This window comes from Mesoplodon bidens (assembly GCF_964165515.1).
Source record: "Mesoplodon bidens genome assembly, chromosome: 17".
Taxonomy (NCBI): domain Eukaryota; kingdom Metazoa; phylum Chordata; class Mammalia; order Artiodactyla; family Ziphiidae; genus Mesoplodon; species Mesoplodon bidens.
The window spans coordinates 1671809-1697306 of NC_138174.1; the positions used below are offsets into that span (position 1 = coordinate 1671809).

The 25498-nt window shown below is 42.5% G+C and overlaps 1 protein-coding gene across 2 annotated transcripts in view; it reads right to left on the minus strand.

The window, feature by feature from the left end:
• The window catches only part of MICU2 (mitochondrial calcium uptake 2), an 82903-nt gene extending 60455 nt beyond the window's left edge, over nt 1-22448 (minus strand). For both annotated transcript variants that reach the window (XM_081214534.1, XM_081214533.1), the window contains exon 1: nt 22199-22448. In XM_081214534.1, coding sequence (XP_081070660.1) covers nt 22199-22402 — 204 coding nt within the window. In that variant the 5' untranslated portion in view covers nt 22403-22448. The remainder of the gene's footprint in view (nt 1-22198) is intronic.
• Between the last annotated feature and the right edge of the window lie 3050 nt (nt 22449-25498).

Below are 25498 nucleotides of genomic sequence, written 5' to 3' on the forward strand. Positions count from 1 at the left end.
CTGCTACAAAAAACAAGTTTTCTTTTTCCCTTTGGATTTTTGGTTTTCACTCTCAATCTATATGATAATCCACTTGCAAATAAAATTTGGGAAGGTCCTTTCTCTATGCTAAAAAAAGAAAAAGGTATAATGTACCTTCCTGAGTTAACTCTTAATAAAATCAAAGGGTCATTAAAAACAACAAAAACAAACAAAAACAACCCCATACATTGATGAGAAAGCAGTAAGTAAAACTTCTTAAAATCTCTGTCCCAAAACCTGACAAAGAACCAGGATGAAAACCAGAAAGTAAGGACGGCCATGCGGATGCTGGCTCCTATCTCCCACTCTAAACTCGTTCGAGAAAGATCTTCTATGGATAGATACTGATAATGCTGACCCACCTGCACGACAGTACTAGGAATGAAAACTAGCTTTGTCCCTCAGAGTGTGATGCAACGAGAGGAGGAGATTCTGGAATCCCTTGCAGATGGGGCAGCCGGGCCTGGGTGTGCACTGCACGCCTCCGGGGGCCCCTCACACTGGGATTGCAGACAGCTGTGGAGCAGATGGCAGGAAGGTGCACTGTGGAAGGTGACTTCCTCTAACCTGCAGGGGTATCGCTGTCACTGAGAGCTCCCAAGTGCAGGGATGTGCAGGCCAGAGAGGACCGTGGGGAGTCCCCCCGGAAACCCCTGTCACTCGCTGACGTCACTAGAGACCCAGCACGTGCCTCTTACCCCTCTTGCGTCCTGTCAAAGGAGGGCTGGCATCAGCAGAGGATGCCGGGCACGGCTGGGCAGAGGAAAATCCTGCGTCCACAAGCATGCTGACCAAAAAGCCAGCAACTATGTCCGAGGGCATTTCTCTAAAGGGGCAGGCACCCCAAACAGGGGGACAGAGGGAATGGCAAAGCCCACCCCTGGGGACGCGCTAACCCCCAGCGTGGCAGGACGGCAGAACGCCCAGAGGAGAGCCAGGACACAGCCTCGCTCCTCCTCCAGTCCCGCAGGCAGCAGACTGACCCACAGGCCATGGAAACTACGAACATCCTTCTCTGCAGCGTATGTTCTGATGTAACGGTAAAGAGTGCTCAGTTCAAGATGGAAAGGGGTCGAGCTTAAGACACTCACACTGTCCTCGGCAAGGAACATACCTGGCCAGACCATCTTTTCAAAACCTGACGTCGGGCCTATCCAAAGTCTCCGGGAAAATGAAGAGCGATAGGAAACAACAATGAAAATCACATTCTGAAAGAAAGCAGAAAAAAATCACAGGAAACAAAAGACGTGATCGATGGACTTTAAACATCCGAGAGCAAAGGTAAGATGCGAGATGGCAGAGGCCTCTGAAGGGGAGCCAGCCCAGCTGCACAAGAGGAACAGAGACGAAAGATGCCAGCGTGGACTGAGAAGCTCTAAGAAACAGGAAAGACTAGAACCAACATTGCAGAAAATATACAAACCACTGATAGGAAAAAAAATCACATAGAAGGCAGAAGAAAAGCACAGAGAAAAGCATTTAGGGAAAAGACTATCCACATGTGTGACAGACACCAAGGATTCAACATGAAAACTGCTGTACTTCAGGGAGACAGAGAACAAATCAGCAACCATTTCCAACACAGAGTGGGAAAAAGCTCACTGAAACCCTCAAAGGCCTGAACTTACTACCCTATGCCACTGCCCTATGTAAATATACTCAGGTCTGAATAATCCTAGAAGACCTCGGGGGAGATTGGTCAGTTTTAGTTCTTTCAGAAAACCTAAATAAGGCAGATGTTAGAAAATCTAAGTAAGGTTAGAACTATGATGCCCTTACTGCTGGATTCAACCTCTTAAAAGCTGTTCTCAGAGAAGATAATACAAAAAAAGGACACAGAAAATGATTAAGCAAGATGTAGTTCTAAGATAATTCTTAAAAGACACACATCACCCTTGTATACTAAGTGAGGAAATGGAAGCAGTGTGAGGGGGTAACATACTCAAGCTGTTCAACCCGAAAGGCTGGGGAGAGTTTGTTTTGCCCCTCTTCACTCCAACTTATTTACTGCAGTGCAGGAGACCTATTCCAGTAGGAATGGACCAAACGGTACCAATCTTAACGTTTACCCGAAGGAGATATCCTAAGTTACTTGGACTCAACCCTGTCGGCCTCAGGAAGAGGAGGAGCCTGTGGAATGTGCCTGTGGAGATCAAGGCACTGCTGAGGGTCTGCTGGGGGCTCTGCCCCTAAACCTCCCGGGACTGGGTGGAAAGCGATGGGAGCGGGGATAAGCCCGTCCCGGTATCACTCGATCTGCTTCTCAAACCTGCCTCTAAAGCTAAATGGATGGGAAAGGAGGGGCAGAATACAAGCTGGCATTGGAGCTCTCGTCCACATGGGAGAACCGTCCACATGGTTCTGGTTAAACGTAAAATGCTCCATGGCTTTCGAGGATTACCTGTAATGCAGGAACAAATGTGACAAAGGAATTAAGAGCAATGAGTGATATGAACTGGATCAAAGAGATCTTTGAAAGCTGATGACTTCTGTTGAAACATTTCACTCGTTTATTGCCTTTAAAGCAACAGGTGCTTCACCAGTCTGTCTCTACTTTCTATCCACGAAGTGACAAACTGGAAAGTGTTTTGTTCTTCGTTGAACATTCTTTGGTCTCTACATTTCTCATGAAAAAAGTGGTAAAAGAAAAGGCCTTCCTTACAATGCTTTCAGTATGTCCAAGATATACATTGCATCAGGCAAAATGTAGTAAAACCTATTCATTTGGGGTTTTTATTTTGGAATTTGCAGTAATCTGGATAAAATGTAATTGTTTTGTTGTCTTTGAACTTTCGGTGGTGTAATTAACGAATATCTTTTCTTCTTAAAGAAAACTTCACAACTGGAAATTTTCAGTCATTAGACAGAACTTTTCCATTTCACTCTGAATCAGGGAGTTCTTATTGTACATGAAACAAAATACCACCAGAGTAAATTAGAACTATTCACTGCATAAGCTATGCTTCACGATAAATTCTACAAAATGACAGAGTATTAGTGAGGGAGACAAAAGTCATTCCTGGGAAAACTGGGAGCTCTGGAAACTATTCTCTGTGGCTTCTGGATATTGTTTCATCTAGTGATGGCCTAGCCTAGACTTCCTTCCAGAGACGGGAAGAAAGCTAGTGTGGCTTTTCTTAGATGAGCACAGTAAAATGAAATGACATATGCCTCTCTCTATATATATGAATTTAAAAATAGCCCCTAGGACCACAGTAATCTGTCAGAAGAGGAGTGGCCACTGTTAGGGATGCTGATGAGTAAAGAAAGAAGCATCTTCTCTTCCAGTAACAGCTTTCTCTCTCCAGATGAGATTGCTAAGCAGAATACTCATTTCCCTTTCTCCATAACTACTTTTCAGGAGGTACATCATAACCACATACATTTTTGTTTACGTTCTAACCAGAAAGTTTAAATTAGGTTTCAAGTGATTAAAAAAAAGACTAGAGCCCTAACTTAAAATCTCAGTACCTTCCTGAAGCTTCATCAGTATCACTCACTGCAATCACAACTAAGTAAAGCTTTTCCCGAGAAATGACGGAGTTGCTTTAGCCTACTGCCCTACTCGCAAGGGAAGTACTACTCTGTGAACTCCTCCTACAACCATTCAACATCAACTTATTTAATAAATATTACATGTCTCCTACGACCAAGCACTGTATAAAGTGACACATGAACAGACACCCCCTTTCTAGTGGGGGGAGGCCTAACACAAGTGGGTGAATGCTAGACAGAAGTACAAAAGGAGCACTAAGCATTTAGCAAACATGAAAATCCCACAATGATAAATTCCAATCTCTGTTACTTTTCCAATGTTACTTATCAATCATGACATTTTGACTTCTTTCTTTTCAAAATGAGAGATATGTACACGTACCCCAATGTTCATAGAAGCACTATTCACAACAGTCAAGACATGGGAGCAACCCAAGTGTCCATCGACAGATGAATGGATAAAGATGTGGTATATATACACAATGGAATATTATTCAGCCATAAAAAAGAATGAAATAATGCCATTTGCAGCAACATGGATGGACCTAGAGATAATCATACTAAGTGAAGTAAGCCAGACAGAGACAGGCAAATATCATATGACACCATTTATATGTGGAATCTTAAAAAAATGACACAAATGAACTTGTTTACAAAACAGAAACAGGGACTTCCCTGGTGGCACAGTGGTTAGGAATCCACCTGCCAATGCGGGGGACATGGATTTGAGCCCTGGTCCGGGAAGATCCCACATGCTGCGGAGTAACTAAGCCCGTATGCCACAACTATTGAGCCCGCGTGCCACAACTACTGAAGCCTGCGTGCCTAGAGCCCGTGCACCGCAACAAGAGAAGCCACCATAATGAGAAGCCCACGCACCACAAGGAAGAGTAGCCCCTGCTCACCGCAACTAGAGAAAGCCCACATGCAGCAACAAAGACCCAATGCAGCCAAAAATAAATAAAAAACAAAACAAACAACAACAACAAAAACAGACTCACGGACACAGAAAACGAACTTATGGTTACAAAAGTGGAAAGGGGGCAGGGATAAATTAGGAGTATGGGATTAACAGATACACACTACTATATATAAAATAGATAAACAACAAGGGTTTACTGTATAGCACAGGGAACTAAAAAAAAAAAAGAGACAGAGATGCACCAAACTAATATTTTTCATTATTATATAATTAAATTTAAATAGAAGACGCCTAACAGGTCTGGTATCAGCAAATTTATCTCGGTTGTGATCTCTCTTCTTCAGGCAACTGAGAAGTACAGCAGAGCCTAACAAGGAGCCTTTTGTGATATAAGCTACGATCTAATTTCAGGACCCTTACAAACCCATGCAAAAAAGTCTCCTCAAAACTGAGAACTTCAAGTATGCCTGGGGAAAGTGCTGCTATCAAAGGGCTGAGTCATAAACAGAGGCTACCAAGAGGGTTAACAACATTTAGGATATCATATCCTACAACACACACAGTGTGGAGTGAAGAGGGGATGGATTAAAGGATCCCTTCTCGCCTTTCTCCCATCCCTCCACGGGCAACAGCTGCAGTCTGTAGCTGTACGTATTTTATAGTTTAGGATTCCAGAAGGAAAGTGATTCATCCATACAGTATTTTGCACTGCTTTCCCCCCGTGCTCCCACATTCTCCATGATCCGCTCAGGCTTCCATACCCCCAGTCCCCAGCAAGACTGTCCCCGCTACATGCTTCCTCGGTTTACAGGAAGCACATAGTGAGGATGGCTTTTTAAAGCTTGTGGCTGAATACTGATGGCAGTTTGCCTCTCTACCACCAAGTCCCTTAAGCCCCACACCCTAACCCTACACAAAATTTGGTCAAAGACTGGAATTAGTTAAAAAACAGTAAGAACAAAAAACCCCAAACAGCAACATGTTGCTTGCATACAAAGTTTATCCCAAAAATAGAACAAATTTTTTGAAAACCTTCAGATAAATGGAAAAATAATGAAAGCTTGAAGGAAGGGGCAGATATGCAATTTCCTATTAAAAACGAAAGTTACATTTCCATTTTAAAAGTCCATTGATACTATTATTTTTATGAATCGGTCTTGTACAAAACAAATACGGTACTAATTTTAAATGTCAACCTTAGTTTTGGTCTTTGCTAACATAATTTTCCTGAAACTGACAAGGTTTGCTGGTGCGTCCTTAGCTTCAGTTTTCACCTTGCTACCTCTGATGAGCTTTAATAAACCTTTGCTGCACATCTTTCCAGAAGACAGATTAAATAACCACTTATCGCTTCTGATGGTTATTAAACCTCACAAAGCTAAGCGGGGTGACAGTTAGCTGCTTCTGGCCCTTTCATTTGTTAGGGTTCCGGTACTCCCTCCTCTAAGAGCCCTCCCCCAGCGTCCATTCTGGGTTAGGGTGTCCTAGAGCGAGTGTACAGGACTCAGTAAACGCTTATCAAAGCCCTGGCGACTCTGCACTGCGTCTGTCTGCCCCCGGCATGCCTTCCTTTGGTTAATATGTTAAATGGTTAAAAAAGTGTGCCAGGAATGAGTGAATCTTTATGAATGGGAATCAATTCCAAACTTGAAGTGTGATATTAAAAAATAACAATTTAAAAATAGATTTCAGTCCTTGAACCAATATGCGAAAGGGTTTTGTGCTTCTGTATTTTAAACCCTATTAATTTATTAAAATATCTTTAGGTAGCTAGGTATGCACAAGTGCACCCAAGTGTGCACACAATTATTTCCTCTTATTACAACCACAAATTATTGCATACTGTTAATTACTTTAGATTTTAAAAATGCCTTCATAACAGGAGCACAGAGGCAAAGCTGTGGACAGGGGGTGGCACTGTTAACCGTACCAAAAGGATATTGCTTATTTTGCGCCTATTGCACAAGCCATGGAATCTCAGAAACAGATGCTCTGAAACTGCGCTGCACCAGCTGCTGTGCACTTTCTGTCTGTAAATCTGAAGAATCTGATGGATTTCAGGCCTTATATCATGTTTGGTTTGGGTTGTAATGGATTTTTTCAGCTTCCGCTTGGAGTTCGTGGACATAACAATACAGTATGTCTAAGATAAAAGTTTTGATTAAAATGTATTTGTAGCAAATGAGCAGGGGATGAGCTGAACATTTTACCAAGCATTGACAAAACACATAAAGACACTACTTTCACAAAAAAGGTACTAAGATGCATGTCATTTCTGTTTAAAAATTAAATCACCGGTAAATAAAGTAATACATAGATTACATGATACAAAAAGTAATGCACATATATGATTACACATTTTGGCAAATTAATTTATTGTTCAATAAAGCTCTGCTTTTTATCTGTAAAACATGAACATAGAACAAATCGTTTAAGAACTGGCAAGGACTTGCCAAAATCTCCCTTTTTGCTTTTACCTGATTCTTTGGACATATTTCATGCTCGTAAGACATCCACGCTCTCATTTAGTAATTTCTGAAGATACTTTTAACAGTGAAGATTTTAAAAGATTCTATAATAGAATCTGCTATTTGCTTTAAGGTATCACCTAACATAACTAAAGTAAACAACCACTAAATAAACAAGCTGAAGAGAATCTCCACTTTCCCACTTCTACTGCCAGCACTGCTAGTGTTCAGCCCCTTTTCCCTTCAACTTCACCACCCTTCTCTGCCTTTAACGACAGGTGGCATCCAACGAGGATACCCGAGTTTCCACATCTCGCCTTCACGTACAGGGCAGAAGCAGGATAAAACTGTGCCAGTGAATCATATACTAAGTGAGCAGAATTGTTAGCATTTGCCCAGGCAACAGTGAGGGCTGAACCAAATACGAAGTTTTTGGTTGCATGTTTCAGAAAAATCCTTATCTTCACCCTTGAGAATTTCAGAATCTTATATGAGAAACAAAACCAGTGAAAACGTATAGTTCAGGATAGTTGTCACATACATATTTAAGGGTTGGCATGGTCAGAACAAGCACTTGGGTGATCTTTCCCTTTTAAAATTTATTTGGTGGTGAATTTACTCCTGTGCTCTTTATAATCAAGAGAATAATCCTAGTTGAATCTTAACTAGGATTAGGGAAGAAAGTAGGGAAAAAGAATGAACAGATATTTGTAGGCTAAAATAGAGCCTGAAGTTCTGAAATGATTCAGGCAACCCTAATCTCCAAACTTGAATTGCTAGCGAAGTCCCAAAGAGTTACTCTGAATATTTAAAGACTTGGATGAATTTTGTCACTTTGTTTAGTGCAAAATTAGTTTCTAAATATTCATGGCTGTTGTTTAGATACTCTTCTAACTTATAATAAAAAAACTGTATATAGTTATATTATTACCAATATTTAAAATGTTACTATGAAATCATAGTTTACGCTCTGAGTTCCTGAATGACCCACCTCACTCGCATGCTAGAGGGTAAAGAGAATAAACCTGAAGACACTTTCTTGGATAATGGATCTTTATGATTTAAAGGAGAGGGATGTGGTAATAGACCAAGGCATCTGTGACATTTATAAAGGTGTACACAGGGTAAGCTAGTACAACAGGGCTAACAGAAGGCACACTGGGCTAGAAAAGAGAATGTACAGTCAGAACAGAAGTGAAGTACTGGTAAAAGGGAAGAGTTAATACCATAAAGTAAAGGTAAATATTGTAAATTATCTGATCTGAGGGTAATATCCAAAACCGAAGAGTAACGCAGTGACAGGATCAAAACAGTTTACTTGAAAATAATTTTAGATATAACACCTGAAACATTTTGTAATGTAAAGAAGGACAGGGCTTCCCTGGTGGCGCAGTGGTTGGGAGTCCGCCTGCCAGTGCAGGGGACGCGGGTTCGTGCCCCGGTCCAGGAAGATCCCACATGCCGCAGAGGGGCTGGGCCCATGAGCCATGGCTGCTAAACCTGTGCGTCCGGAGCCTGTGTTCCACAACGGGAGAGGCCACAACAGTGAGAGGCCCGCGTACCGCAAAAAAAAAAAAAAAGAAGGACAAATACTAAGAACCTAGAAGTGACAAGAATGTAACCTAAAAATTTAGAGCAGAGCCTCATAACCCCACACTACAATGCTTCCTGGTGCTTGTGACTCCTGGAAATTATAGGTGAAAACACTGTATGAGCTTTTTGGGAGACAGTACATAACTTTTATCATATTCTCAACCTATTCAAAGAATAGGAAGACAGGGGACTTCCCTGGCAGTCCAGTGGTTAAGAATCCGCCTTCCAATGCAGGGGACGTGGGTTCGATCCCTGGTCGGGGAACTAAGATCCCACATGCTGCGGGGCAACTAAGCCCACGTGCTGCAAACTATAGAGCCCTCACACTCTGGAACCCGTGCGCCACAACTAGAGAGAAGCCCACGCACTGCAATGAAGAGCCTGTGCGCCACAACAGAAAGATCCCACATGCCACAACTAAGACCCAATGCAGCCAAAAATAAAAATAAATAAAATAAATATAAAAAAAGAATAAATGACAAAGATGAATCAGCAAACCTGAGTAATAATATGGTAAAATACAATAACAATTAAGGGCTTCCCTGGTGGCGCAGCGGTTGAGAGTCCACCTGCCGATGCAGGGGACACTGGTTCGTGCCCCGGTTCGGGGAAAAAAAAAAAAAAAAAAACAATAACAATTAGTTAAAAAAAAAAAAAGCTCCAATTCTAAGCACTGCTCATGTTAGAACAGTGTACAGTTAATTAACTCTGAGATGATACGTTCTCAACACATGGCTGTAGAGGACTCTTAAAATTGAACAGAAAAAGTTTTCTCCAGCAGGACTAAATATAAAATGAGAAAACAATTAATTCCAAGTCCTTTAAAAATGTCTTACATTTTCCACCAGCTAAAGCATATTAATTAAAATAAAAAATTCACAACCGCTGTATAGCCAGAATAAAGCAAAGTACTAAAGGACATCATCGTTGTATAAAAAATTTGAATAAAAGCTTGGTCTTAATAAAGTCTTATATGTGTATCTGCACAATTCTGATTTTCACATCACTTTCTCTTTTCGCTGATATGGGCTAAAGCCATGTAGGCTGCCTTCCCCAAACCAGGCACTGCCCTATATAAGCAAGCATAATAAATACAGCCTCTAACAGAGAAACAACTAAAGAGCAATACAGACGAAAAGAGCCTGGAGAGCGAGGAGACAGGGGCAAGAGGTGGTCTCCAAGAGGGCAGCGACATCTCACTGTCACTAGAACGACCTCTCTGGAACCACACTTCTTTCTTTCTTTTTTTAAAAACTTACTTATTTAATTTATTTTTTGGCTGCATTGGGTCTTCAGTGCTGCGTGGGCTTTCTCTAGTTGCGGCGAGCGGGGGCTACTCTTCGTTGGGGTGCGTGGGCTTCTCATTGCGGTGGCTTCTCTTGTTATGGAGCATGGGTTCTAGGCATGCGGGCTTCAGTAGTTGTGGAACACATGCTCAGTAGTTGTGGCACACGGGCTTAGTTGCTCTGCGGCATGTGGGATCTTCCCGGACCAGGGCTCGCATCTGTGTCCTCTGCATTGGCAGGCGGATTCTTTTTCTTTTTTTTTTAACATCTTTATTGGAGTATAATTGCTTTATAATGGTGTGTTAGTTTCTGCTGTATAACAAAGTGAATCAGCTATACATATACATACATCCCCATATCTCTTCCCTCTTGCATCTCCCTCCCACCCTCCCTATCCCACCCCTCTAGGTGGTCACAAAGCACCGAGCTGATCTCCCTGTGCTATGCGGCTGCTTCCCACTAGCTATCTATTTTACGTTTGGTAGTGTATATATGTCCATGCCACTCTGTCACTTTGTCACAGCTTACCCTTCCCCCCTCCCCATATCCTCAAGTCCATTCTCTAGTAGGTCTGTGTCTTTATTCCCGTCTTGGCAGGCAGATTCTTAACCACTGCACCACCAGGGAAGCCCCCACACTCATTTCTTAACTTCACAGCCATTGGCTTCATTTCTAAAACATGAGAGAACGATAGTTGTTAATACCTTAACACTGCCTTGCAAAGTTTTAAATAAGTTTTAAATGACTTGAAGAGACTAGTCACTGTTAAAGCTTTGGGTGTTGTATCTTGAGTGAGAAGGGTTTTATTAATAAAAATTATTTATTTTTTAATAATAATATTATTACTATTATTATTATTATTTATTTTATTAATAAAAACCTTCTCACTCAAGATACAACACCCAAAGCTTTAACAGTGACTAGTCTCTTCAAGTCATGAAGAGGCAAAATGGTTCTTATGTGTTTCTTTTGGCCACTTTTCCTAAATTTTCTATAATATACACATATCTCAATAAGAAAAAAGCCAACATAAGTAAGTAATCTTTAAGAATTAAGAAAGAGCCAACAGCTGGAACTCCCTTCCTAATATATTTCAAGAAATTTCAATAACCATAATAAAACAGCATTTCTTTAGTGTTTTAAGGAGCAATCTTTTCATGACTGTAATTGAAGACGGATTTAATCACTGCCTAATGGCAGTACTAATAAAATACAAAGTCCTACTTTAAAAACAAAACAGTTGCAGTATTAAATAAAGTCAAGCTTCAATTACAAATAAAATATGGTTAGTATTAAGTTTTTAAGAAAGAAAAGTGTGTCTGGCTCACAGGATAACCCTCACTGTCGTCTTTCTACCGCAGCAGTTCCTGGTTAAACCGCAATGTTCCCTTATCACCACTCCCTCCTGCTGCACACTAAAGTAGCTCACTCGGGGAGTCGGAGCCTTTCACATCACACTCCAGCGCAAGCGGCACTGTCACTGGAGGAACGTCAGGAGGTGTTAGGCTGTTCGCTGCCTCTCCTCGGCAGCGGCCGAAGCCACGCACTCAGAGCAGGATGCACCACAAGAGCAGGCTCCTGACCCTGACTTCAGCCCTGGAGCAAATCCAAGCGTTCCAGAACGCCCCACCAACGTGGGTCTGAACAGAGGCAGAAGTCCTACTAGGGATCTGCTTCTGATCTGAGCTGGCTCGTAACTGGTCAACTACGACCAAATTTAAACTGAAACCGATTTTGTCTTTAAAACACCTAATAGTGTGATTTAATCTCTTGGCATTTATACACTGCACACACTCAAAAACACAGAAACTAACCCATTTATACTTTCTTATTATGTATAATCTTCTAATTGTGCATACTAGCAAATGAGAAAAATGACTGATATTCCCAAATAGCAGACAGACTAAGCCAATCATATTTTGTTTTGGAATATCTACTGATAAAACAATTTGTGACAAAACTGTGCTTTCCTATTTAAGGCTCATTTTGTCTAATTTTAAAGATGGTTTGCACGTCTAGGGCGCACAGCAGCCAAGTGATGAGGAAAGAGGAGGGAGCCGCCTGGAACTACGCTTGTGTAGCAGGAAACACTGAAGCTGCACAACTGCTAGCACAGGCACATCAATCATACAATACACATGTGGACAAACTGAAGATTTTATAAGGCTGTATTTCTTAATGCAGAGTAATCACAACTTTTATTCTGCATACCACACATTCATGAAACTTTCACAGATGTCAGTGAAAAGTTTCTATATAGACCAGGCTGTGCTTAAATATACGATCCATTAAGTATTATTTCTATATTGAAATTATTTATAATCTGAAACATTTAACAATCTTTTTTATGGAGAGCACATTAAGAGAAGATATCTGCTATGGCTTACTTTACCAAATATTTACCGCTTTTTAATGTAAATTTTAAGTTCATATACTGCTACTATTGATGGCTTAAGATATGTTTATACACTGTTATAATTCATAAAACTCCCAAACTCACAGTAACAAAAGCATTAATTTGAATGCATTATCTACCAGAACATATGCTTTATAGAATAAGAGTAAATAGTAATTTTTTACTCAGGTTCAGCTAAATAAATATAATTGCAAAAGGACAGATTAAAAAATGCTTCTGCTTTTACATTACAATTTGCTTTTCTTCCGTTCTTGGCCCCTTTGTCCCCCCTCCCCAAAAAGCACCTCCGCAGACTTGCAGTAAGATACAGAAAGAATGTCCTATCGCACAAGGAAGGAAAGACCACCTCGCATTCATGCAGGACAAATAGCTGTGCCAAAAGCACAAATTACATCTCATTACAGGGTATAACTTGTCATCTTTTTTTCATAATCTGGCCATTTACACACTTTGATTTTGGACTTCCATTTGGGTTTATTAACATCAAAGCTTTGTCATCACTTATGTGTTTCTAGAGACATTTTTACCTGAGGCAATAAAGTGTAAAAACTTCTTTGCATTCTTGCTGTACTGCTGCAAGAAAGCTTTAGTCTTCATTAGGCTTACAATGTTTCACGGTTATTAAACTTCTGTATGTTACTATAAAGTTCATTGCCCTCGGCATACCAATTTTAAATGTACTATCGTTAAACCCAATGCACGGCACACAAATACACTCCAACCAAGTAGACTCCAATATATTATTGTTTTACTCTTGCTAATGTCTTACTAATGTCCTTTCCTCCCCTTTTCACAAAAATAATGACCACAAATATACTCAGACAACTTGAAATAGAAGAAAGCAATGCCAACTTAATTTTATGAATTGTTCAGGGCTCTTATAGCAAATTAAAATAGTTCCATTTCATTAAATACATTATTTGAGCTTTTAAAATACTCATTGATATGCAATAGAAAAAGAGTCCTGCATCTAATGACACTTGCAAAATCGCTTTCCCAGTTAACATATTTCTGTTTGACTATTTAAACATGATGATCCACATTCCTTGCTTTTATTTATTTAAAATTTGTGACCACCATTTGTTTTAGTCAGGTTATACTCACAAAATATGAGTTCAAAATGTGAATTTAAGTAATATCAAAGGGCTTCCCTGGTAGCGCAGTGGTTGAGAGTCCGCCTGCCGATGCAGGGGACACGGGTTCATGCCCCGGTCCAAGAAGATCCCACATGCTGCGGAGCGGCTAGGCCCATGAGCCATGGCTGCTGAGCCTGCGTGTCTGGAGCCTGTGCTCCGCAACAGGAGAGGCCACAACAGTGAGAGGCCCGCGTACAGCAAAATAATAATAATAATAATAATAATAATAATAATAATAATATCAAAGAAACACCATATTTGATGTTCTCTTACTATTTTAGAATTTTAAAATGCCACGATGCAATATATTCTTCTCATTAAACTCATAATACCAAGGCTTCTTTTGTTTTAGACATTTAAAAAATTAATTAATCTTTGGCTGCATTGGATCTTCGTTGCTGTGTGTGGGCTTCCTCTAGTTGTGGCAAGCAGGGGCTACTCTTCGTTGCGATGCACAGGCTTCTCATTGTGGTGGCTTCTCTTGTTGCAGAGCACGGGCTCTAGGCGCGTGGGCTTCAGTAGTTGCAGCATGTGGGCTCAGCAGCTGTGGCTCTCGGGCTCTAGAGCGCAGGCTCAGTAGTTGTGGCGCACGGGCTTAGTTGCTCCGTGGCATGTGGGATCTTCCTGGACCAGGACTCGAACCCATGTCCGCTGCATTGGCAGGCATATTCTTAACCACTGCGCCACCAGGGAAGCCCAAGGCTTCTTTAAAATAATTCGTTAGGTAAGATTTTTTAGCTACATTGGAAAAACTCACCAAAAGCCAGCCATCAGAAGTTTGTGGCCAGTGGTCCTATATTCATCCTAACTACTGTCTTGAAGCTCTCGTTCTTCATGAACGCGTTAACCCGTCACCCCCTCCCTCTCTGGGTTTTCTCTCCGGCAGCAGTCATTACTGCTCTGACCCTTCTGACCCGCCCACGTTTCCCTGATTCTACCTCCTAGTTTTCCAGAGCAGCTCACCATCAGGGTCTCCTGTCTACAGCCAGCTGCTAGGGTTAAGTATGCCCTCTGCTTTCACTCCTGTCTGGATGAAGGAGGAAAACTTGTTAGTCTCAAAGCCCAACCTTCTACCTGGGGTCTGACTCCAGGTAACCTCCTTCCTCAAAGACTTCCACCTATAATCACCCCCCCCAGAGGTGGACCAATTTGTGCCCCCTTATATCATTCTCCCAGCCAGTGTCTCTTTTAATACCCTTTACAGCAACACTTCTAGAAAGAAGCACCTCTATTCACTTTCTTTGCTTCCTCACTTCAGTCTCTCCTCAACACATTCCAATTAAATTTGCCCCCAGTATTTCACTGAAATGCCCTTTGTCAAGGTTAAGAACAACTCCCCTACCGCCACACCCAAAGCTCAACTGTCTGTCCTCACCCGCTCAGTAGCAACAGACTTAAGTGAGTTACAGATTTGAAGCAATCCCTATCAAAATCTCAGTGACATTTTTTATGGAAATAGAAAAAAAATCCTAAAATTCATATAGAGCCACAAAAGACCCTGAAGAGTCAAAGCAATCTTGAGTGAGAAGAACAAATCTGGAGGCATCACACTTCCTGATTACAAAATCTATTACAAACCTACAGTAATGAAACCAGAAGTAGCAGGTGCTGAAAAGTATGGTACTGGCATAAAAACAGATAATACGGACCAATGGAACAGAAAAAGAGACCAGAAGTAAATTCATGCATTTACAGTCAACTGATCTTCAATAAGGGTGCCTAGAACACGTAATGGGTAAAGGATAGTCTCTTCAAAAAGTGGTGTTGGGAAAACTCGACAGCCACATGCAGAAGAATGAACTGGACCCTCATCTCACACCTTATACAAAAATTAACTCAAAATGGGTTGAAGACTTAAATGTAAGAACCAAAACAGTAAAACTATGACATGAAAATATAGGGAAAGCTTCTTGACATTGGTCTGGGTAATGATCTTTTTTTTTTTTTTTTTTTTTTGGATATGACACCAAAAACACAGGGAACAAAAGCAAAAATTCTCAAGACTACATCAAACTAAAAAGCTTCTGCACAGCAAAGGAAACAATCAACAGAGTGAAAGACAACCTATGGAATGGGAGAAAATATTTACAAACCATACATCTGATAAGAGGTTAATATCCAAAATATATAGGGAACTCAAGTCGATGGCAAAAAAAACAAAACGAAAAAACCTTGATTAAAAAATGGGCAAAGGATCTGATCAGCATTTTAAAAAAGAAGACATACAAAAGACCAACAGATATATGAAACAGTGCTGACAATCATGAATCATCAGGGAAATGCAAATCAGAACCACAATGAGGTATCACCTCCCACCTGTCAGAATGGCTATTATCAAAGAGACAAGAGATAAGTGCTCGTGAGGATGTGGAGAAAAGGCAACCCTCATGCACTGTTGGTGGGAGTGGAAATTGGTGAAACCACTGTGGAAAATCCCTCAAAAAATTAACACTACAACTACCGTATGATCCAGCAGTCCTGCTTCTGGGTATGTATCTAAAGGAAGTAAAATCACTATCTCTAAGAGACATCTGCACTCCCAGGGCCACTGCAGCTTTATTCACAAGAGCCAAGCTATGGAAAGAACCTGTCTGCATCAGCAGATAGTGGATAAAGACAAGATCGATACACACCCTTACCCACAAGATGGAACACTATTCAGCCTTGAAAAAGGAAGTCCTGCCATTTGTAACAACATGGATGATCCCGAAGGGCATTATGCTCAGTGAAATAAGCCAGATACAGACAGATACTACATGGCTTACTCATCTGTGAAATCTGAAGAGTCAAGCTCACAGAAGAACGAAGTAGAATGGTGGTTGCCGGAGGCTGGGGCTTGGGGAGATGCTGATCAAAGGGTAGAAGTGTCAGTTACGCAGGATGAATAAGTCCTGGAGACCTAGTGGACAGCACAATGAGTATGCATATACACCATACATACAATACTATATCATATGCTTGAGGTCTACTAGGAGGGTAGATCTTAAGTGTTCTCACCAACCACAAACACACACACACACACCTCACAATGGTAACTTCATGAGGTGATGGATGCTAATTAGCTTGACTGTGCTGATGATCTCTGTTACACAAAGAAAACATCAAGTTGTACACCTTGAATATATACAGTACACCTCAACAAAACTGAAGGATAAACAAATAAAAACCCCTTCCAGGAGTGCTGCTAAAAGCCTGGGAACGGGAGGGACTGCATTCTCCAGCCGCCCCTCCTGGGCATCGCTCCATCCGATGCCGCCTCTGCTTAAACCACAGGCGTTGCGCGTAACTCTGCCTAAGCCCTGAGAATACACCAGACTTTAGACTGGGTGGGAGGTGGGGAGATCAGCAGGCTGTAAGAGAACACACCCTTTCCAGTCCCACGCCTCTCTCTCCCTTCCGTTCCTACGCCCAGACTGGCCTGTGTGCTCCAAGTTCTCCTGCCCTCAGGCAAGCAGCCCGCCCTCACCCGCGGAGCCTGAGCCACACTCACATCCTTAGGGGGCTGACTCTTCACGGAAACACTGGCCATGCAAACCCAAACCATTCTCCCCCAAGAGGAATTCAGCCAGTTGTTAACAGACAGACCTTGTTGTATTTAAATCTTTAGTCAGTGTAATCAATACTACACAAAGTGTGTGTCATGCATTTAACTACAATACCAAAATATAGTGTCTATTAATCCAGTTGGTTTTAGCCATATGTCAGGATTATTTTCCAAATTTAAAAATAATTTAATTGGTTTGAGGTTTACAAGTTGAAGCATCTCAATAATTGGAATGAAAATGCAATTTATTTTACTCTAAAATTTATTCTGATATTTTAATGTGATAGCTCAGGACAAAACCTTGCTGCATAAAGACAGATATAAACATTAACAATATGAATTAAAAATTAAATATCATACACAGTAATAGGTGAAATGGACCCACCTTTAAACTTTTGAGACAAAGGTATACCAATTATTGTTTCATTATAGATTTCATCAATTTATTTACCCATTCAATAAATACTTAGCACACCTACTATGCACAAGACTCTTTTCTAGGCTCTTGGGATATAGCAGAAAAGAGCAAGGTTTCTTATTTACTTAGGTTTCCTATTGGGAAAATGGCATATGTCTCTATGACTCTAAGTGTGTAATTGAGTACACATAGGACATTTAGTAACTGAGCTGATTCTGAACCTTTCTAGAAACTGCCTGCCTATTATTTCTACAAAGACTAATCAAACCAAAGTTAGACAAGGTCACTTCATTACATAGTGCAGTTCATTTATTTACTTTTTGTATAAACATTTATTATGTGCCATTGTGTGACTGTGAATGTTTCAGGTACCAAGAATATAGAGATGAAAAAGACAAGAGGCAATTCTTCCGGGGGAGACAAAATAAACAAGAAGATAAAATAATTGCAGGGAGTGATAAGTTCTACAAAAGAAAAGAAAAATGAATTAAATGTTAAGAAACGCTTTCAAGGATTTATAAATACAAATATAAATAAACATATCAAAGGGAATCTGACACTTATGAATCTACAGAATAAAAAATTTGGATTTATTTAGAATAAAAAACATTTATACAGTATTATAGACTAGGTTATACAAAACAACTTTACCTTAAACATGGTGGACAAATTTTTCATTAAAAAGCAAACCAAAACAATCCTATTATGAAGTCAGGGAAACACATATTCAATATCACATATAATTTGAAAATTAATATAAGGCCAAAAATTATAAAACTTTAGAGAATAAATGAAATACTCGTTCAACAAATCAATAAGAACAAATAAAATATTATCACTGCTGTCATCTGCAAACTGGAATGCACTGAACTTTGGCTTATGGTTTTCTCTTTACTTCTCTCCCCCCTCAGTTTTAGGCCTTATTTACAAGGATTTATAATATCAAAATGATTCAGAAAAGCTTTACTCTTAAGTCTGATCTTACATGCCATCGAGGATTTACTTAGTAATATGGAGATGTTTGTTTTCATCAGTTTTTGGTTTACCAATATATTATTTCTAGCTTGCAATAACAAAATACAGTAATAGCAAAAAAACTTTTACATAGTATTGAAATTCCTGCAGAAAGAAAATTATTTTGCCATTGCAACTTGAAAACTCTAGAGCTCCTGTTTCTCCATGAAATAACTTTCTATATTTTTTAATATATCAAGGTTAGAATGCAGCTATCCTTTTAAAGCAGAATGGACTGGAATAATAGAATAATTTTGTCTTCTCCCTTCTATCATTTCTTATCTGATTTTACTATGCCAGAATCAAATATAATAATACTTAAAGAGAGTAATACTAAAATCTAGAACAGTTTTCAAATATACTTAAATGTTTCAGAGGAAGCAGGTTACATACAAATAACTGACAGGCTGACATGCTCTAAAGCAAGTCATGCCCTAAAGGATATCTGTAGGAGCAATATGTTGTTGTCCAGATGTAATCACTTGTTCAGGGCTCCTGTAGGGATCCCCCGCTTCAGGCCACTTCACTTTCACCAAATTCACCAAAGACCTACACCGTACCCGCTTCCGCTAACCCAAAGAAACCTGAAGAAGATTTTTGCTTTTACGAAAAAAGGCAAAAATCGAAAAAAGTGCTCAGCCTTTATTTTTCAGCTAGCCGTTAAAGGGGCAGTGCACAGCCCAGGCAGCAAGAGCGGCCCTGGGGACCACACTCAGCATCTCAGCATCAGATGCCAGAGCTCTGAACTGCGTCTGTGAGCATCTGTGCTTCATCTCCATTTATTCTGTGCATCCGTTAGCAAGACATGTCCTAACTGCTCCTTCACTTTATGCCAATTCGGCTTACAAAAGGTTTCATAGGAATGCTTTACTGTTGGATAGTGGGGGAGAACCTGTATATTTTCTGAAACAATACAATGACATTTTACACAAGACTCCTGCAACTTAGACTCTGCAAATTTATCTTCTAAACTTCTTTCAAATTCATCCACTAATTTAGCCATCACCAACTCTCTCCTGAATTATTTCAACAGCTCCCGACCTCACTTTCAATCCATTGAAAGTGGAGTCACTTAAGTCTCCATACTCTTTCCAAAGGTCCAAGTCAAATCTGCAATACAGTAATACGTGTAATTCTTGATTTATGCGTTAAATAACATGGTATGGTGGCATGTTTAATAAGCACTGTAATTTCAAAGACGTGATTCTTTGAGATATCTTTCACAACTGTATCAGAACAGGACAAGATCTGAGGTTGAGGCTGTTATACTGTCGGTTACTGTTAATACTTCTGTAGCTAGTTGCCTACATTCACAATTGAAGAAAATGTTAAGTTATAGGTCAATGAAAACAAAAATGTAATCTTTTTCTATTTAAATTCAGACTCCCTTAATTCTATGCCTGTATTCTTGGGGGACCATGAAGGTTAAGCCCTATGATGGCTCCCTGCTGTCCTCAGGATAAAAATGTCTTCATGACCTGATTCCCTGCCACCCCTACCTGTTCTGAACCTCATCGCGTGCAGCTCTCATCCTACTGAGTCCAACTCCTCCCTCCAGACCTCTGCAACACTGTTCCCTTGCGTGCAGTATTCCTCCCCCTCTCTTTGCCCAGCAAACTCCATTCATCCCACAGGCGTCAGTTTACAGGTCATTGCTCAGGAACCCAAGCTTGTGGGAGGGGCTCTTCCAGGTGCCCCCAGAGCACCCAGCACTTACCACCCCTATCGCCCTCTATTAAAACTGCCCCCGCGGGCTTCCCTGGTGGCGCAGTGGTTGAGAGTCCGCCTGCTGATGCTGGGGACACGGGGTCGTGCCCCGGTCCGGGAAGATTCCACATGCCGCAGAGCAGCAACCCGTGAGCCATGGCCGCTGAGCCTGCGCGTCCGGAGCCTGTGCTCTGCAGCGGGAGAGGCCACAACAGTGAGAGGCCCGTGTACCGAAAAAAAAAAAAAGGCCCCTGCACCAAGCTGTAAGCACTTGAACTGTGTCTTGAATTCCCCACTCCTTGCATACTGCCTGGCACAGAGGTAGCACTTCAATAATTGTGGAAAGAAGAAAGAAAGAAAGAAGGGAAATGCCAACATATCTGCTGTTTCATGAGCTTGAATTCTACCCTTAATTCCTGACTGACCCTCACAAATGCAAGCACTGGTCACAATGGAAATCTGAAGTGTATGAGTCAGTGAGTATAAATTCACTATTTTTATTGGAGAAATCACTTACTGTGATGACTGAAAATGAAGGACATTATCACTATTATTCAGTCCATGTCAGGAAGACTGTACCACCTTGCAACGCTAAGTAAAATAACTATATAATACATATAAGTGTACCAAGGGCACATCTATCTCAGTAGTTCTCGACCATGCACACATGGCTCCAAAGCGGCGGTGGCACTGACGGCCGGGGCGGCGGCGGGATTGACAGGCCCCCTCTTAGGGAAATGTTACCCGAGTCAGTAAGGTGGAGGGAGTTTTCAAACTACAGGCCCCTCAATTCCTGCTGTATTCAGCCACTGCTGCTGAGAGGAAGGTGAGGTCATCTTCAAGTCCACTGGGGTGGCAAAAGGACGAAAACCACTGTTTTAATAAAAGTGGTCCAACAGCAGATCAAGCCAATGCTGTGTCAACAGACCTTGTAAACCCATTGATAATACAATGGTTTCTGTATTACTTTAGCTGGACTGAAAGTACCAAAGGTTGCAGGGAGGGAAGGGAGCTGGGGAGAATTCAAAACACCACACTGGTGTAAAGTTTCAGTGTCCTGTCAGGAATTGAAAACACAAACAGGCTAGCAGTGGGCCACAAAAACACAGTGACACAGACGGACTGAACCTGGAATCTACAAATTGCTGAGTGGGTAAAACTGAAGCCATTTCTGGGCACACGGAGTGAACCCCTTTGATAGAAGGTGTGTCTGAGTAGCGCTAGGTCAGAGCGTGACTACAGATGGCTCTGCAGGACAAAATTTAAAAATGTGGATTTTATCCTAGGAGCACGAGGCACTAATGGTTTCTGAAGAAGCGTACGTCATGTGGTTAAAGTGATACTCTTGGGAAGATTAACTAAACAGGATGAATTAAGCTGTTGAGAACAGAGGCAGAGAAACCAAAGATGGATAATAAACTGAATTGCTTGACACAAAAAACACCGTTAGATAGATCCTTCCACCTGTAATCAGAAATGGTATGAGAATGAGGGGAGAGTTATTGTTTTAACTTTGTGGCATCTTAATTTAATACAAGTAAAAATACTGTATATCAATCCTATACTTTTATTCACAAGGCCTGCTTTCCTCTCTTTTGTTTTATCTGACCGTTGAGTTTTTCAGAACTCAAGGCACTTAGAAAAGCATAATGTAAATCTAACCAACAGAAAAAGAATACTGCTTTTAATTTTCAAAAATATTCACACATAAACTTAAAAGAATTAAAATGTCCTTTAAATATTTAAAAAGTAGTACTCTTTTTCAAATGTTCAAATGTTTTGCGTGACAACTTGATATTGAACCAGGGAACATGACCTTTACTTTCAAACATGGTAGTTTTAAAAGAAACGTCTTTTGCGTGGTACTCAGAGTCCGCGGAAGCATGAAGGTTTACGACAGGTGATACTGTTCCTGACAGTTGACCATCAAACCTGGCAAGCATCGACCAGCCGATTGCCTCTTTTATTATTAAAAAGGTCACCTGTTAGGACAGCTGGACCACGGGGCGCACCTGCGGGCCCGGGCGCACGGGACACGCCCCCACCGTCCCCGCGGGTGGGCGGCGCAGGCTGCCGGGGGCCGCCCCAGCACCCCACTCCTCACCCGCACCCTCCACCCGCCGGGCGTCCGAGGACTGAGGGGCGCGGCGGGGTTGCCGGACGGAGCCCGTCCCGTACCTGGGCTACCACGGTGAGGCCGCTCTGGGGCGCCGCCATGTTCACGCGGCCGTGGTACCACGCTGCTCCTGCTCCCGCCAGGGCCACGCCGACCACTGCCGCCGCCACGGGCCCGGAGCTTGGCCAGGCCCGCCGGCCAGCAGCCAGCCCGCGCCGCAGCCTTCCGCCCCAGGCCGCCAGCCGGGAGCCTCCCGCCGCCGCCATTTTTGCGGAAGCGCCCAGTCGCCGCGTCCGCGTCGCTTCACACGGCGGCCCGAGAACTCGAGCGCGGCCGCGGTGTCGCGAGACCCAGGCGGTCTCCGCCCCGCCCCCGAGCCCGCGCGCTGTGAGCGGGCGGGGACGGGGCGGAGCCTCGGGGCGGGGCGGGGCGGGGCCTGGGCGGGGGCGGGACGCAGTGGCCGGGAGAGAGTGGGCACGCTGCCGGGTGTGGCACCAGGATCGCCGTGCCGTGTGTGTGTGTGGGGGGGGGGGGGGCGTGTCCTGTGGGGCCAGGGCCGGGCGGGGGTCGAGGGCCTGGGGCCGGGGTCGCGCGAGGCGGCTGGCTGGCTGGCGCCGGGCGGCGGTCGCGGTGAGCTGGGAGCCGCTTTCCCGGGGGGCGTGATCAAGGCGGTGCGACCGGGTCCCTGGTGTTGGGCGCTGACGGACACGCCCTGTGGGTCCTGGGAACCGGGTCGCCTTGGCATCCTACGGGCTGCGTTCCGAATCACTTACCTGAGTCAGAAAGCTGCTCAAGCTCTACAGGCTTCCGCACAGACCTCGAGGACACAACCTGGTTTAAAAAAATTGTATTCTGTTGTCTCACTGTGGCAGCTAAGCAAACTTTTTTAAAAATGTATTTTTCAATTGTGGTGAAATATACATAACACTATCATCTTAGCCATTTTTTAGCTCACAGTTCGGTGGCATCAAGTACATTCACGTTGTTGTGCAACTATCACCAGCATCATCTCCAGGACGTTTTTTGTCTTGCAAAACTGGCGAACTTAAAAAAAAAAGCGTCTTCGCTGTCTTTTAAATCCTTCCAGTCCTTACATTCTCGTCTGCTCTTTGGTTTTTGCTAAATCATGTTCTTTCCCAGCCGTCTAACTTTGACGAAGTAGTTTTTTTTTTAAATAAAATTTTCTGTTTTTAAAAAATGTATTCTATTTATTTTTTATTTTTTAAAAATTTTTGGCTGCATTGGGTCCTCGTTGCTGTGCATGGGCTTTCTCTAGTTGCAGCGAGCGGGGGTTACTCTTCGTTGCAGTGCGTGGGCTTCTCACTGCGGTGGCTTCTCTTGTTGCGGAGCACGGGCTCTAGGCATGCGGGCTTCAGTAGTTGTGGCACGTGGGCTCAGTAGTTGTGGCTCGCGGGCTCTAGGGCACAGGCTCAGTAGTTGTGGTGCATGGGCTTAGTTGCTCTGTGGCATGTGGGATCTTCCAGGACCAGGGATTGAACCTGTGAAGCAGTTTTTAATGAACTCGCAGAGTCAGTCTCTTTACTTCAGGCAATCACTATTTGCTGAGTGTTGGCTTTAAAGTCTTCTAATAAAGTGTTTGATGGTGTCTATTATCCCACCTGGCCCCGAGTCAGATGCAGCAGCACACCTTCCCCATGTCTCTAGCATCAGGGACCCAGGTGTTTTCCCCAGCACAGGCTTGGGCAACACCTCAGTCCTGGCCATTCCACTGATTATAATAAATGATTTAGCTGAGGCAGATGGCTTGGCTTTGTTTTGTAGTCTCTGATCCTCCATTCACTGGTCTTTACTTTTCAGAGTAAATTTACTTAATAAACTTGGTTCAGCCTCTGAAATGTCCCTAAGCCATCAGAAGCTTTACTGGGGCATGCAGTAACTTACAGCCCATGTCAAAGGTGCCAAGAGTCCTCATCACATAATCACTGCCATCTTGAAGTTATGCAAAACAAACTAAAAACCAAAAACAAAGAACAAGTGCCACACTAAATCTACTTGGACCACTTAATCCCTTGGATCCTCTTGTCATGATCCGCCCTTCGTTCTTGCTCCCTTTCCTTAGCCAGCTTGTCTAAACTGATCTGCAGTTGGAGCTTCCTCACTTTTCCCACCTGCTGGAACCACTTTCTGTGTCCGTCCCAGGCAGGAAGTAGAGGGACTCAGTGCACAGCTGTCTGATCCAGACCACAGGGTTTGCATCCTGCCTCTACCGGGATGATCACTGTGATTAGGGGCAAATTACTTAAACTCTCCGAGTCTGAATTTTCTCAACTGTAAACACTGTCTCAGGGTTTGGGGTTGGGGGATTACATGAGATGTCCCACAGGAAGTGACTAGTCAAGTGCCCTGTAGACTCACCGCAGATGTCAGCTTACCCTCTTCAAGATTTGCCTCACTGCTGCCTTCTGATCACAAATGAGCTTGACCGAATGCCAATGAGTCCAGAGGGCTGGCCTCTCTAACCGGAGATCTTCCCGCTCTTTCTTACCGGACTTGACCCCGTAGACCTCTGGTCCGTTTTCCACCTCTGCTGACTCTGGTAGCTCTCGGCATATGTCCTGCTTTTCTGGGTTATTGACATCTAGCTCGTTTCTGTCCCTGTGGATTATAGGGTTTCTAGGACATGTTTGTACATCCTGGACGTCTTACCTTAAAGCTTATTCTTTTTTTTTTTTTTTTTTGGCATGCGGGATCTTGGTTCCCCAACCAGGGATCGAACCCACGCTCCCTGCATTAGGAGCACAGAGTCTTAGCCACCGGACCACCTGGAAAGTCCCAAAGCTTATTCTTGATTTCCAGGAACCACAGTTACAAGATGTAGTTGTGTGGTTGTGTGTATACACGCCGCCTAATTCACAGTTCCTCTACACATTTAATGAAAGCTGGCATCTATCATGTAGTCATGGTTCCAAGCCCCAAATAGGGGCATAATCCTATGAGAGCATTTGGTGTCTTTAAAAACATTGTATTTCTCCCACAGTTTGACATCCTCGTGGGCGAGGATATCTTATTTTTCTGAGCACAATGCCCCGCACATATTAGACATTCAGTGAAGGAGTGAATATGTCACCAAGTGAGGACGGCACAAATGAAGCACTGCTGTGCCGATTTCCATTCTTTGGGCATCAAACATACAGAAATATTACTATTGTGTTATTTATTTTCCAAGACAAAAGCCTCATTTTTAATTATTTTCTTTTCCTGAAAATCTTTGAAACTACTTGAAAAACTGTGCTTTGTAATTATTATTATTATTTTTGTGTGTGTTATGTGCCCAGACCTCTAGAACTCTCATTAAGACTTAATGCGTTCCAACTTTTCTTTTGCAGAGGAAACACATTCTT